This window comes from Bos taurus, chromosome 17 (assembly GCF_002263795.3).
Source record: "Bos taurus isolate L1 Dominette 01449 registration number 42190680 breed Hereford chromosome 17, ARS-UCD2.0, whole genome shotgun sequence".
NCBI classification, from domain to species: Eukaryota; Metazoa; Chordata; class Mammalia; order Artiodactyla; family Bovidae; genus Bos; species Bos taurus.
Genome location: NC_037344.1, coordinates 56,155,834 through 56,170,993, shown reverse-complemented (window position 1 = coordinate 56,170,993; position 15,160 = coordinate 56,155,834). Strand labels below are relative to the sequence as shown.

General features: G+C 48.5%; 1 protein-coding gene across 1 annotated transcript; it reads left to right on the top strand.

The window, feature by feature from the left end:
- The first annotated feature begins 1,025 nt into the window (after positions 1-1,025).
- HSPB8 (heat shock protein family B (small) member 8) lies at positions 1,026-14,276 on the top strand. The gene is made up of 3 exons (NM_001014955.1): positions 1,026-1,870; positions 7,733-7,796; positions 13,280-14,276. Exons 1-3 carry the CDS (start codon positions 1,504-1,506, stop codon positions 13,437-13,439), a joined length of 591 nt encoding a protein of 196 aa, NP_001014955.1. The 5' UTR covers positions 1,026-1,503; the 3' UTR covers positions 13,440-14,276.
- The last annotated feature ends 884 nt before the right edge of the window (positions 14,277-15,160 follow it).

Genomic DNA, 15,160 nt, shown 5'->3' with positions numbered 1-15,160 from the left:
TAGCAAACTACCTCATGTGCGCCCTGCTTAATACTGAACTGCTTTCTCAACCAATGACTCACTGAATTCCTTAACCCCCCACCCCACCCCACGAAGAAGGCAGGACCCAGACCCCAAGCCCACAGAGGGGTCAATGGCAAGCCCCAGACTGCACACCTGCTGGGCACAGATCAAAGACAAACCCAAGCTCTAGGGGCGCTAAGGTCAAAGGATAATTTACAAATTCATTCTCTGAGCTACATGGGAGGGGCAGAAGAACCTAGCAAACAGGCCCTCTCTGGGCTTGGAAAATCAGACCAGAAACCCTGCCTGAATACAGCACCTTTGATAACTGTCATGCTTAACTGTCCTCACCATAAGAGAAGCTGCCATTGGGTACCACTCCCATGGCAGCTTCCTCATCTGTAAAATGGAGATCAGCGTGGTACCCTCACCTCAAGGGATTGATGATGAAGATAAAGCCGGTTAATGTGTGTAAAGCATTTAGAACAGAGCCTGGCACCTAGCAAGCATTATGTAATTGAGAGTCAACATTGAAAATATACAAGTGATGGTTTGCTAAATGTTTTAAGGAGGATGACACATCCGTCAGGAGGCTACTGTTACATCCACTTTCCAGGTGGGAAAGCAGATAGTTCAGAGCCACCTGCGGAAGAATGTTATTCCCCTCAGAAGGCAAGCACTGAGAGCCTGAGGATGCTAAAGTCTTGAAAGAGGGGATGGCAACCCAGGGCCATCTGCCTTCAAATCCACTGGGCTCCGGAGTCTCTCTCCTCCCCTTCCGCGGGTCCCCAGGGAGGAGGACGGACGCAGCAGGCTCTGAGGAAGGTATTTCCAGAGGGTGACCTGAGCCCTCACCCAGGCAGGGTTATTAATAGCCAGGCCATAGTGCCCCGCTAGGGGCGGGCGGGCTCCGGGGGAGAGAGCGGCAGAGAGGGCGGGGCTGAGCCGAGCTGGGGGAGGAGAGTCCGGAGAAGCGGAGAAGGCCCCTCCCAGCCCCCTGGGAGCCCAGCTGTCCCCCTCAGCAGATTCTCTGGGGCTGGTTCATCACCTCCGAATACTCCTGTGACAGGAGGCGTTTACAAAACCCGCCTCCAGCCCCAAGAAGCAATAAATAGAAGGCGCCCAGCCCACGAGAAGCAAGGAGAAGTTTCTAGGCCTGCGTCCCCGGGTTTATTAAGCTCTCGGCTTCACTCAGTGGCTCTGGCTGGGAGCCTGGACCGCTTGGGAGGACAGTGGCGGCTGGCTGATCTCCGGCGAGGCTGTGTGGAGAGGGGTCCTTGAGAATTCTGCTGGACCAACCGGAGGTCGCCTTCGTGGCTGGAGTGTCTTTGGGGGCTCGGACCCCAGCCAAGTGTGTGCCTCTGTCCCTGGCAGTGGATGGTTCTGAATCTGAAGAATAAGCTTGGAAGGCCAGCGCACCCACCTCACCTTGCTGTGTGACCTTGGGCAGGTGGCTCCCTCTCTCTGAGCCTCTGTTTCCCCTTCAGCTCAGCAGCCATCATGGCTGACGGTCAGATGCCCTTCCCCTGCCACTACACGAGCCGCCGGCGCCGGGACCCCTTCAGGGACTCGCCCCTGTCCTCCCGCCTGCTGGACGATGGCTTTGGCATGGACCCCTTCCCCGACGACTTGACTGCCTCTTGGCCTGACTGGGCCCTGCCTCGACTCTCCTCCGCCTGGCCGGGGACCCTGAGGTCGGGCATGGTGCCCCGGGGGCCCACTGCCATGACCAGATTTGGGGTGCCTGCTGAGGGCAGGAGCCCCCCACCATTCCCCGGGGAGCCCTGGAAAGTGTGTGTCAACGTGCACAGCTTTAAGCCGGAGGAGCTGATGGTAAAGACCAAGGACGGATACGTGGAGGTGTCTGGTGAGTGGGGGAGGACAAGAAGGAGAGAATGGGGGTTGGGGGTGGGGAGGGCCCAGCTGCAAAGAGCCAGGAGGACGCTCCCTTAGAGGGGACACTATGACAGCATGACACAGGTGACTTCAGGGCTCAGGAATGCAACCCGTAAAGTTATCTTTACAGAAAAGCCCCTCTCTTCCAGCTCCCAGGAGAAATTTTAACCTTTGGGTGCAGCATCAACCAGCTAACAGGCAGGGAAATGGAAACCACACTACCTGTTTTAACAGAATTTAATGTAAAGAATAATAGATATAGGGGTAGAAAAACAAAGAAGAAGCGGGGTTCATGCACCCCAACATCAAGACACAGTCCAGAAGGGGGTGTCTGTAACTAGCTCAGATTTCAAGGGAAACACCTTCCCCTTGTCCCACATGAGGATACTGAGGCATAATCGCGGTTACAAAGCTATGACGCGGTAACGTTGACTGAGCGCTTACTGTCTACCAGGCACCATGCTCAGCGCTTTACCTGTGGCATCTCAGTGAACAGAAGCAGAAGAGTCAGGTCTTGTCTGTCTCTTCTTTTTACAGATGAGGAAACTGAAGTGCAGAGAGGTTAAGTCAGGAATTGGGAGGTCAGAAGCGAATTGATACGTTGAGCACCTACTAGGTGCCAAGGGCTACAGCTTTTCTATTGCTGCTCTCAACTAGTCCCATTGTACTGCTGAGGAAGCTGAGCCCAGGCAGGGACTTGTCCAAGGACACGCCGTGAGTCAGCAGCCGGCAGAGTCCGGGCCTGCCCACATCCCATTCTGGAAGAGGGAATGTTTGGGGGAACAGGAAAGAGATGGACACTTAGTCCCTGTGAAGCAGAGCAGCGGGGAAAAGCTTTCTGTCTCTTCCCTCCCAATTAACATTCTATTAAAAAGCAGGTTCCTGGCAAGCTCGACCAGCCAGAAAATCAATAAAAGCCATTGCAAACAGGCTGGGTAGAGACAAGCCCCAGCAGAGCAGCCTTCGGGGGCGGGGTGGGGCGGGGGTGGGGGGAGGGGGAGTTTCAAAGGCTCGGGAGGGTGTGGTGGGTTAGGAGGCACACTGGAGCCTTATGCTGGTGGAGGAGGGCAGTCAAGGCTTCCTGAGTTGGCTGAGGAGCCAGACATCTGAAACCACTTCTCTGTGCTTTGTTTCCTTATCTGGAAATTGGGGTTCAAATGGCTGTACCGCCTGAGGACTGTTGTCTTAAAAGAGACAACACAGGTCAAGTGCGTACAAAAAACGACGTGTATAAAGTGCGTACACAATGCCTAAAACACAAGGGATCGGTACTGTTGCTGTTGTTGATGTTATTAAAATGCTGGGCACAAAGTAAGGCCCCAATTCATATACACATACATAATGAATGCTTGCTAGATGCTCCCTGAGACCTGGGCTCAAATCCCGCCACCACTGTTTATACTTTCTGGGTGGATGTGCACAAGAAAGTCTTTTCACTGGTCTGAGCCTCAGTTTACCCATCTAAAGAATGGGGGTAAATAATATCCAACTAGCAAGGCTGTAGGGAAGATGAAATATGTACAGTCTATGATAATAAATGCAGAGTGTCTGTAAGATGGAGCTGAAAATGTCTGCCTGGTACTCTGCAAACAAGGTGATTATTATCACTGCTCCTCCTGTCTTTGTTTTAATTAGGGTTTCAGAGGCTTCCTGGGTGGAGGGTCTCCCATACCCTGTGGCCCCTCCAGGAGACCTTTGTCCAACCTGGAGGACTTTTTCTCTCATTTTCCTTTCTAGATAGGGTCTGGGAGTTCCAGGCTGCAATCCCAGCTGAGTACCTTACTAATCCAAGAGGCTCCGAGTAGTCACAGAGCCTCAGCTTCCACATCTGTAAAATGGGGTCATTGGGGGCTTAAATAAGACAAAAACAAGACAATGCCTTTTTAGGTTGAAAATGCTTCACAACTGTGCACTTAGCAACTTTGACTTGACAGAATGCCAATGGCCTGAGAGTACATACAGAGATTCTTATAATAGGGATTTTAAAAATCAAATTGACATCCTGGGCTCCATTTAAAAAGCAGTTTTCAAGGGATGTGGGGAGTCAGACCAGTCTCCCCTCCTACCTCACTTAATGACACACCCATTCCTCCTGAAACTCTTCATGCAGGGCACTGTGCTAAAGGCTGACATGTTTTGGCTCACTGATTCCTCACATGGACTTCTGAGAAAATACGCATAGATTTGATACACCCACTTTACAGTTGAGGAAATTGAGGCCCAGACACAGTCACCTGAGATCATCTGCTTCTCCATAACAAGGTCGGAAATTCAAAGTCAAGCCTGCTTAGACAGTTCAGAATCAGGATGACAGGATCTGCTTCTAGAGTGGTCTGGGGCAAACCCTACCACCTCTTGGGCCTCACATGTACCCTTGGTTTTATAAGGAGTTGGACTAGATCAGTATTTGCCAAATGGCATGTTTTAAGATATCACTAGGAATCTAATAAATTGGGGGAGGGGTTCCAGGATTTTCAAAGGTACCATATGAAGCAAAATTACAAACGGGTCTCCTTACTGCAGGACTTATCAGAGCCTTGAATTTGCTAATATAGTTTATGAATCTCTGAAAGGCGGCCCTGTCTTACCCAACCACATATGAGTGTCTAGGTCCAGGGAAGTGTTTGGAAATTGCTAGACTAAATGATTTCCATCATGCTTCACACACACCCCTCCCCCACCCCACAGTCACCAGCCAAGAAATGTTCTCTTCATGGGTCACTGGGCCAGGCTCTGATGGAGGAAGGAACTGGAAAGCCCCTAGGCCTTATTCCATCCCTTTTCCTTAATCCCAGGGCCTCTGCCTTCCCTGGAAACAGCACCTCCTTTCTTCAGCTGGGCCAGTGGCTTTCCCTGAAGTGCTGATGCCGCCCCTTGGCACCTACATCTCTCAGTGGCTGTGAGGGGCCTCTGGCTTCCCTGGCCTCTAGATGAGTTCTTTTTTATTTTTTAAAGACTCATAATAATTGCTTTTTTTTTTTTTCTATTTACAAAAAAATGTTCTATGGTAGAAAATGTAGATAGGAAAGCAAAATTAAAAAGTTAAAAATCAGTCATAGCACTTAAGCTGCCCCAATAAATAGATATTCAAATAACATGCAACTTGAGCTTCAACTGGAGCCTCTTAGCAGCACTCTCTTTCTACAGGTTAACTCCCTCCTCCAGCCCCCCTTCATGCAGCTGCCTTTGCTCAAAGATCCTCTCCCCAACCCCAGTACTCTATTTTCAGAGCATAGACAGAGACATTTTGTTTCTGAGGACCAGTTCTTTCCTCAAATATCAAAATAAGCCAGAAGCATCCCCCTTTTACAACTTTTGAAGCAATTCTGTGACTCACTCTCACTGGCTCCTCACAGTAGCCAATAATTAGAAAGTTGTCACCACCACTGGAGAAAAGAAGAAACTGAGGTTCAGAGAAGAGGAGCAAAGTACTAGGAGAGGTCAGAGCAGACTCAAACCCTAACCTACACCCCTGCCTTGGAGTCTTTGCTCCAGCACTTCCAAGCTGTGTGACCTTGGGCACATCACTTAACCTCTCTGAACTTCCCTTTCCCCATCCACAAAATGGTAATGCTTTCTAAGGTTTTTGTGAAAGATTAAGAGTTGATATCAGTAAGGTGCTTAGAACAGTGGTAGACACCAAGAAAGTGCGATATAAAGAGTTTGCTATTATTATTTTTACCATCGTCATCATTGTCGTTTATTACTGCCAGGATATTAAGTATGCAAAAGGGCTGAGTCAGAGGCACTGGCCTGTCCCCAGGGAAAGCAGGTCTCTGGAGGCCCAGGCTTTGGGGAGTGGACCAGGGGATAGACAGTGTTCCTTTGGCCACAGGCCTGTATCAGAACTGGGCAGCTGGTGGTCACGGACTTGGCAGGTCAGAATAAACTCTCCAAGCTCCAAGCAGCAGCACATTCGCAGAAGAGTATGTTCTAGTTAGGCAGACGCTCATGTTTAAAAATGAATTCCTATAAATGTTCCCCTTTCTGCCCAGCTAGTGGGAGACTACATTGATGTAGTCTTTCCTGAGGGAAATTTAGCGACATACAGAGCAAGCCTTCAAAATTCTAGAACATGAAATTTATCCTAGGAAGTCATCAGGCTGGGTGTGACAATCTAGCTATAGGTATGTTCAGCACAGTGAGGTTCTTTCCAACGTCAAAAACCCTCTCAGTACCCCAAAGCCAAGGATTGGCTGAATGAATTTATATTTCCCTGCAGCCATTAAAAGTCATGTTGTTGGCAAATATATATCTATTGCTGATTCATCTTGATGTTTGGCAGAAACCAACACAATTCTGTAAAGCATTTATCCTTCAATTAAAAAATAAGTTAATTTTTTAAAAAGTCATGTTGTTGACAAATAGTTGCTGTAATATGGAAAAATGATTATAATGGGTCAACAAGAGAGAAAAACAAGTTCCGGACATAACATACAATATGATTTTTGATAAAATAGATGATATACATCTGTATTATATAACATGTATGCATTTCTCAGTAACAGGGAAATCTGGAACATATACAAAAATGTAGTTTTCTTGGGGTGATGCAGTTATGGAGGGTTTTGATTGTCTTTTCTTTCTACATTTTCAAACATACACATGCATTATCTTATAATCAGAAAAAGTTATTAATAAAGGAATAATGAATAATAAAAAGGTAATGAATAATGTAATCACCTATAAATTATCAGCTTAAAATCTTGACTGCAGTAAGACATTGTATTACACAAGGTTATTTACAGTCTAGATTCCAAAGCCCCTCAGAAGGGTGTCCCTGGGTAAATGAGCATTCTCGGCCCTGCAGTGTGGCCCCACAAATGAGGAGTTAATAATAATAGGAGCCTAATGACTCTGCTGGGCTCTAGTCCGCATTGTTTAGAAATTAGAGACACTGTCTCCAAAGACTCAAGAGTGGGGAGGGGCCAAAGGGTTCAGAATTTGTTACATAAATTGCAACATGACAGCCAGTCTGCGCCTAAGCCCTCTTGTAATTTCATATTTTACTTCCTAAGGGAAGAGAAAAAGCCCTTGTCTTCCAGGAGGAGGAGGGGGCAGGTGGAATTTCATATCCATGTTGCTTCATGTGTCATTTCTCAGGGAAGCACCCTTTGGGTGTTTTCTACTTTGTTTTTGGAGATGGATGCCTTATTATTTCCAGGCAATTCTTTCAGGACTAGGTACAGATAATGGGGCTCAAAGAACTAACTGGAAGCTGGAACAGGCACAGGGGCAGCGGACCTCAGTCCTTGGCTTGGTTTCCAAGATTTGGTTCTGAGGCCTGGGCTGCCACACAATTGCTGGGTGAGCTTGGACCCAGCCCCAGGCCTGAGTTTTCACATCAGTAACTGAGGGAGAAAAAAAGCCCATTCTCAGAGCTGGGAAAGGGCTCTGTGCGTTATAAAGCCCGGGGGGCTAGCAAACTAGCCTGACTTGTATCCTCTCGCTCATTTTGGGATGTTGGCCTCAAGGATCTCCTGGCTGGTTAGGAGCAAAGGGTGAGATGTGAGACTTAGAAGGTGCAGTGCAGGGTCTTAGAAGACAGGACGCCATCCCTGTGATTTCCTGGGTCTTAACTCCTAATCATCTACAAGTCACGGTCAAGGCCTCCTGACCTACCCGTTGTCATACTGCATCTTCACAGCAGCATGGGAGGTGGTTTCAAGAGGGTCCACTTAGCAGACGAGGGACCACAGGCTCAGACAACTGGAGCCTCTAGACTGAGCCCCAGGCCACACAGGAGGCCAGGGCAGCATTCCCATCTGAGCCGAATCCTGAATGATGCCCATGGGACGCAGATGCTGACTTGTGACTTTCCTCTCCCTTCCAGGTAAACACGAAGAAAAGCAGCAAGAGGGGGGCATCGTCTCCAAGAACTTCACAAAGAAAATCCAGTAAGTAACCTGGAAGTTGGATTTCAGGGGAGGATTGGAGTGGGGGCGGCATGCCTGGGACCCGTCTTGGGCATCTCTCCTTCAAGAGACCCGCCCCAGGGCAGGGGATTGAACCCCGTGAGAAGTTAAACAAACCTACAGTGGGTTCCCAGAAAGGGGGATGCCAGTTCATCTTCTCAGTGCCCTGTGAGGTGGGATCAACAATCTCGTTTTGTAGATGAAGAATTCAAGAATAGGAGAGGCAAGATGACTCGTCCACAATTCCATGAAAATCGGGGTACTCACCCACCCACGTGATATCATGCCTCCAGATTCCTAACAGAACCTTTCAAGGGTTGCTTGTTCCAGGTCTCCCATGGCCTTCCCTAGGGCACCCGTAAGAATTAGGCTGGAAAGTGTCCTGCTGTCTTCGACCTAGAAGGGCTCTGAGGCTGAGAGATTGGGAGAAAAGAAGGGCCAGTTTTGCTAAGGGGAGTGAGAAGGGCTGAGACTGGGGGATTATGCGAGTAGCAGGAAGGCCACCACCAGGCTGAGCCAAAGAATCAAAGACAGACGGAGGCCCTGATGGCAGTACCTGTAGGGAGAAAAGTCTCACAGCGATGTGCCAGTGGCCGGCTGCTTCACAGACACCTCGTCCCCCTAAATGGCACCCCACCCCTCTGTGCACTTCTGGCTCTAAAGTCTCTTCTAGTCCTGTTTCACCTTTGAAGCAAAGGTATGCAGTGGGGGAAAGAGACAGCACCCTCCTTGTATTATGGGGAAACTAAATCCCCCAGAGGTGAAACGATACACCCAGGGTCCTGAAAATGAGCATTCATAACAGCCCCAAACAGACCCTTGAACTCTTGAGTTCACCATGTTCAGTTCTTGAGCAAGGAATGCCCTTTCCTCATTCATAAAAGGAAGGGATGCTGAGCCTTGTGGAGATACCCACAAAGGAAATGAGATCACAGCTCGCGGTGGGCACACAGCAGGTCCCCATAAGTGTCGGTTTGTTTTTACTACTGTTGTTATTGAATCTTAACCCTTCCCCTCACCCCAGCAAAGCTGTCCTGTGTCTGGGCAGATGGCACAGGCTAAATTCTGAGGCTGCTTTTAGCTTTAAGCTTCCGCAATCCTGTCTCTCCCACCATGTGCCCATTCCTAACCCACCAGGCGCCTCTGGAGTACTCAAAAGCCTGTAGACACTTCCTGATAAGGCAAACACCAAACTTTTTCTCCCTGGCTGGCCTGCCATCACCAAGACCCACACCTTCCCCTAGTACCACAGCCAGATCAGACGTTGCTGAGAGGGGAGAGATGGGGAGAGAGGAGAGAGATGGGAGGGGAGCGAGAGGGCTGATGTTTCTTTTAAGAGACTGAAATAAGGTCTCAGGATGGAGTCACAGGCAGGTCACAGCTGTGAAAGGGACTGAGCCAGAAAGAAGTCAGCAAATTCATCATCTCTAAAGACAGCCGTTTTCATGGATCTCACCATCTCTGAGGCCTCTGGGAAAAAACAGCTTGCTGCGAGTTACTTGACCAGATAGAAACGCCTAAAGCTGCCGGAAGCAGAGCCACTACTCAAATGGGGCTCCGCAGCTGAGCTAGGCTATTTCTACAGTATTGAACTAATCATGGCCGGGACCACCCTCCCCCAAGAGGCTCTCCTCGGTCACTTGACCATCCTGATGCAGTTCGCAAACCCTCCAAACCTCCCCACGTTCCAACAACCAAAGAGCCCCGGGACCCTCCTCCATCACCATGGCATGGATCCATCTATTCCAGTTGGTCAATGTCCAGCTGTGCCAGTCATTAAATATTTTGAATCTCGCTTCTGGGTGTAGGGAGTCCTGGCGCCACGACTGAGTGGGTAACTTGGAGCGACGTGCTAAACTGTTCTGGGCTTCTGTCCCAACTTCCCTTAGGATGGGGAGTGAGAGCATGTGCCCAGCCCATGGGGACTAATCTACTAGAGACTCAGCAAGACTGGAATCACACAAGAGCAGCTGGGAGTCCTGAGACCTCCCGGCCCTGCCCTGACTCCATCACCAAGCAGCAGGACTGGGGTCTGGGACAGCCCCAGCCCCCTCTCAGAGGTCTCATTGCCTCTCCCAGGAAATACTCCAGTCATTAGAGTTTAGGGAAGCTCCTTAAACCCAGCTGAGGCCTTTGGAGATTTCATCCCAGACACGATGCTCCAGCCGTCTGCCTTGCCCACAGCTAGGGATTCTTCCCAACACACACATCCCTTTGGGAAAGACCCCGTTTTGACTGGATGAGGGAGAGACTGGAATTTGCAAGTCTGGCCCAGTGCAGGGCAAAGACTGGAGACAGGGGCTGTTCCACACCTCCCTGGAGTGAAAGACCAGGGAATGCAAGAAGTCATCAACAGAGGATGCCCAGAACCAAAGCAGACTGTAGTGTCTTTGCTCCACAGCTTCCCTGGAATCTGATCTGCCATTTGCAGCCCCCTGTGGTGTGTCAGGAGAAGGTAGTGGCACCCCACTCCAGTACTCTTGCCTGGAAAATCCCATGGGTGGAGGAGCCTGGTAGGCTGCAGTCCATGGGGTCGTTAAGAGTCGGACAGGACTGAGCGACTTCACTTTCACTTTCCACTTTCATGCATTGGAGAAGGAAATGGCAACCCACTCCAGTGTTCTTGCCTGGAGAATCCCAGGGACGGGGGAGCCTGGTGGGCTGCCATCTATGGGGTCGCACAGAGTCGGACACGACTGAAGCAACTTAGCAGCAGCAGCAGTGGTGTGTCTAGAGCCAGGTTAAGAGATGTAGAGGCTTGGGAGTTCCCTGGTGGTGCAGTGGTTAAGATTCTGTGCTTCCAATGCAAGGGGTGTGGGTTCAATCCCTGATTGGGAAACTAAGATCCCACATGCTACAGCTAGTAAATAAATAAATAAGCATCTGATGCAAGCTCTGAGGATCATAAAAAAAAAAAAGTTTCTTCATTGAAAACTCATTCCATAGACAGGACACAAGACAATGGTGCCCCCCCCCTTTTTTTTTAAGATGCAGAGGTTTAATTTTATGCTGTCTTTAAAAGAATCCTGCAGAGTCGCTATTGGGCTTCCCAGGTAGTGCCTAGTGCCAAAGAACCCCCCTGCCAATTCAGAAGATGTAAGAGACACAAGTTCTATCTCTGGGTTGGGAAGATTCCCCTGGAGGAGGGCAATGGCAAACCACTCCAGTATTCTTGCCTAGAGAATCCCATGGACAGAGGAGCCTGGCGAGCTATAGTCCATAGGATCACAAAGAGTCGGACAGAACTGAAGCCACTTAGCACAGCACGCAGAGAGCTGGTATTTTTAAGCTCATCTCGTGGATTAGAAAACTGAGGCTCAAAGGTTGACAGGACTCAGGTAAGGTCACACGGCCGTAACAAGCAGGTCTGGGATTGCACACGGGTCTCCCCATCTTCAAAGCCCACGGACTTCCTACTTGGTTGTGCCGTCTCTTCGGTCGTGTCCGACTCTTTGCAACCCTGTGGACTGTAGCCCACCAGGCTCCTCTGTCCATGGGATGCTTCAGGCAGGAATCCTGGAGTGAGTTGCCATGCCCTCCTCCAGGGGATCTTCCTGACCCAGGGATCTATTCCCTGCATCTCTTATGTCTCCTGCATTGGCAGGCAGGTTCTTTACCACTAGCGCCACCTGGGAAGCCCTCCTACTTGGCTGGATAGGAGAGACCAAATGAGTCATTCACAAACCATCTTCAATTATTTTTTTGCCTTCTGTGCTTATGTCCCTATACTATTATTTGCTTGTGATTTTTTTTTTCTTTTCAATCAACCCACTTTTGATAAAGTTCAGTTCTCATTAGTCAAACATTCACTCACTCAAGAAGGCAATTGTGAAATAAACCCAAAGCAAAATGTGGTTAAATTCTGACTAGACAGTGTTGCCTGCCTGAGGGCCTAAGTCATAGATCCGCTCTTTCTTTGTTGAAAGAGAGAAAATATCAAGAGATAGTAGAAGCTGAGGTGTTACAGCCATGTTAAAGCTCTGTGTTAACAGAGCTGAGACTTTCCCTTAGTTGTAAATGAAAGGATTTAGTTTCTTTAGGTTCAATCACCATAGATCTTCCCACCGGTTTCATTGAACCTCAGTCCCTTTTGCAAGAGGACCCAGGAGGGATAGCTCTCCCACCAAGTGGGTTCAACATAGAGGCCACCTGGTAAGAGCCCTTGAATGAGTCTGTTCCCATACTGGGGCCTAAGTTTCCCCATGCGTAATATGGGAACATTGTCCTGGATAGCTGACATCCTTTTGGCTGCTGACATTTCACGGGTCAGTGATGATGCTAAAATAGTCACAGCTATCAAGGTGCCCACTTGTACATCTGATGCCTACGATGACAGTGTGGTAGCTGATGCCTATTGAGCACTTCCTATATGCCAGGCACTGTGCTAAGCCGTTTGCTTTCATCATCCTACATAATTCTCACACCACCCTAAAAGATAGGTGCTGTTTTAAACCACCTGTGGTCAGAGAGGTGAGGTCACTAACCCAAGATCACACAGTCAGGAAGAGGTGTGATTTGAGCTCCAGTCTGCCTGCCTGTGGAGTCCTTCTTATGGACCATGGCTGCCCTGTCATATGTCCCAGATGCCCTAGGGGTCGGCGTGCAAAGGGTTAAACAGAGTCAGCCCATCCCCCAGCCGAGAGTGGTGGTGATCTGGTTGCTAAGTCATGTCTGACTCTTGTGACCCCATGGACTGTAGCCTGCCAGGCTCCTCTGTCCATGGGATTCTCCAGGCAAGACTATTGGAGTGGGTTGCCATTAGGGAGGTCCAAACTTTTGGCCTTGTCTCTACTTCAGAAGTTTGGCTTGGCAGTTGCCCAGGTTCCCCTTCTCTCCCACCCTTCCCTGCAGGCTCCTTGTTAATCAGGAATCTCCTTGGTAGATGCAGTTCATGTGGCTACCGGTGGCTGTTCACAGCATAAAACCTCCCCAGCCCCTCCAGGAAGGGTCCTGCCCATGACCGGCATGGGCTCACTTTACTGCCTGGTTCTTTCATCAAGACCCCTGTGTTTACAACAGGTGGAATCAGCCTAGACCGGTGGGAAGATCTGGGTGATTGAACCTCCTGGCTTTCCCTACCATGGACTTTTTTCAAAAGTCTGGTGCCTGGGAGAGGAGGAAGAGTGTCATGATCAGCTGCCTGATCTCTTGAGTTTGGAGACCAGGATTCCAATTCTCTTCCCATGTGCTACTTGCCAGCTGTGTTACCTTGGGCAAATCAGTTCACCTCTCTGATCTCAATCACCTCATCTATGTATTAGGGATAGTAATGGAATTGCCTGGTGGGATTATTGTTTTTATAACAATAATGATTATGATTATTAAATTTATTATTTTGATAATAATAAAAATAATTATGTTTAATAATAATCCCACCAGGCAATATCAAAAATATTTTCTCTCAAATGAATAAAAGAGTGTTTGGCTGTATTAAAAATAATAAATGAATCTTCTACTTTCCCTAGGCTTCCTGCAGAGGTGGATCCTGTGACAGTGTTTGCCTCCCTTTCCCCAGAAGGCCTGCTGATCATCGAAGCTCCCCAGGTTCCCCCTTACTCACCGTTTGGAGAGAGCAGTTTCAACAATGAGCTTCCTCAGGACGGCCAGGAAGTCACTTGTACCTGAGACCCCAGTCTTGGCCCTTCCTTGTTCCCGCCCCAACCCCTGGGCTTCTCTGATTCCAGGATACATTACTATAGCTGAACTCATAGATTTAGTGTGGCTAAAATGTTGGGGGTCGGGGTGGATTGACCAGATTCCCTGGATAGTGTTAGTAGTAGGTTTTTCTGCAAGATGGCGCAATTGACAGGTCATGCTCCATTGCATTAGGCCAAAATGCTGGGAGTTTTCCCTTCTTTACCTTTTCTATCATGATGAAAATGTTGCACATTTTACAGTTGCAAAACAAATAAAAGGGGACATAACATTTCACTTTGTATCTTATCTTGCAGCTAATGCAAGAGTTGCTTTTCTCTGGGGACCGGGATTCCCATTCTGGGCTCCCAATGTCCAACCTGCCCCTTGGTTTGGTTGATGGAGCCCTCGTAGCTCACCCCACAGTGTTTCTGCAGCCCTGGTTTACAAAGGGTTATAGACAGGTCTTATATCCCCATATGGGATTTATCCTGCAACCACATGAAAACAGACAGTGCCGTGTGCCCTCCACCCAGGCATTTATAGCATGTTCCCAAGCTGGCACTCCCCAAGGACTTTAGAAGTCCTTTAGTTTATTCTCTGGTTAAAGTCCCCCCTTTCTTGTGTCTCCTATGTCCAAGTCGGGATTTTTACAGAGGGGGCTGTCTCCAGACAGCTCCACCAGGAACCAAGCAAAGGCCAAATAGTCTGGCAGGCAGGCTAGTGGTGTTGTGTATATGGGTGGGACGTGCGTGTCATTGTTATTTGAATTGTGCTGTTGTTTAGGGAAAATAACAGTAAACAATAATAAAAGGAACTGATGTTATTAGCCTTGTGTGTTGTTTTGATGGGAACTAAATGCTGTACCACTTAGATATGCAACATCAGTTAGGGGTACTTGTGGTTGCAAATAATAATGCTCAATGCACTGTGGCTTAAATGATATAAATAACTTTACAGGAAGTTTAGATATGAGTGATTTCAGAATTACTTTTTCAGCTGTTATGCCACCAAGAACCCAGAGTCTTTCTATCATTTTCTCTACCATTTCTGATGAGTCTACAAGTTCTATCCTCATGTTTGCAAAAAAGGCTGCAGCAGCTCCAAGCATCTCAACCTCATATGGCCATGTACAGGAAGAGAAGGCAAGGGTAAAAAAGTCTTTTTGTCTGACTTTCTCTTTCATCAGTAAGCTCTTTTCCAGAAGCTCTCTCTCAACAGTCTTCTTTCTTTTTTTTTCATTGACCCAAAATGGGTCACATGAGTTTGTTGAAGCCAGTCCCTGGCAAAGGGAAAGGAATGGCCATGATAGGCTTAGATCAATATTGATTTGTCCTTCAAGGCCTGGAACATTGCTGCTTGAAAAAGCAAGGTTCTGTTAGGAAGGAGGAAAGGGTCAGTCAACAATCCACACACTGATGCTGCCAGGAGCCCAGAACCCTGAAAGTCTGGTGGTAGGGAGTGTGCTACCACAGCGCATCAGTTAGAACTGTTTCTATGCTAAATGCTAGGAAGCCCTACTCCAACTGATTTAAAGAAAAAGGGGTATTTATTTGGGTACAACTGAGAAGTCCAAGATAAATGCTGCTTTCAAGTTTCTAATGATCCTAAGAGAACTTAGTTTGTCTCTTGTTCCCACGGTGTTGGCTCCACGCCTCGTCTCCCTATTGCCCCCACCCCCCACTCCTGCTCCTAGCTGTTGTGTCCCCAGG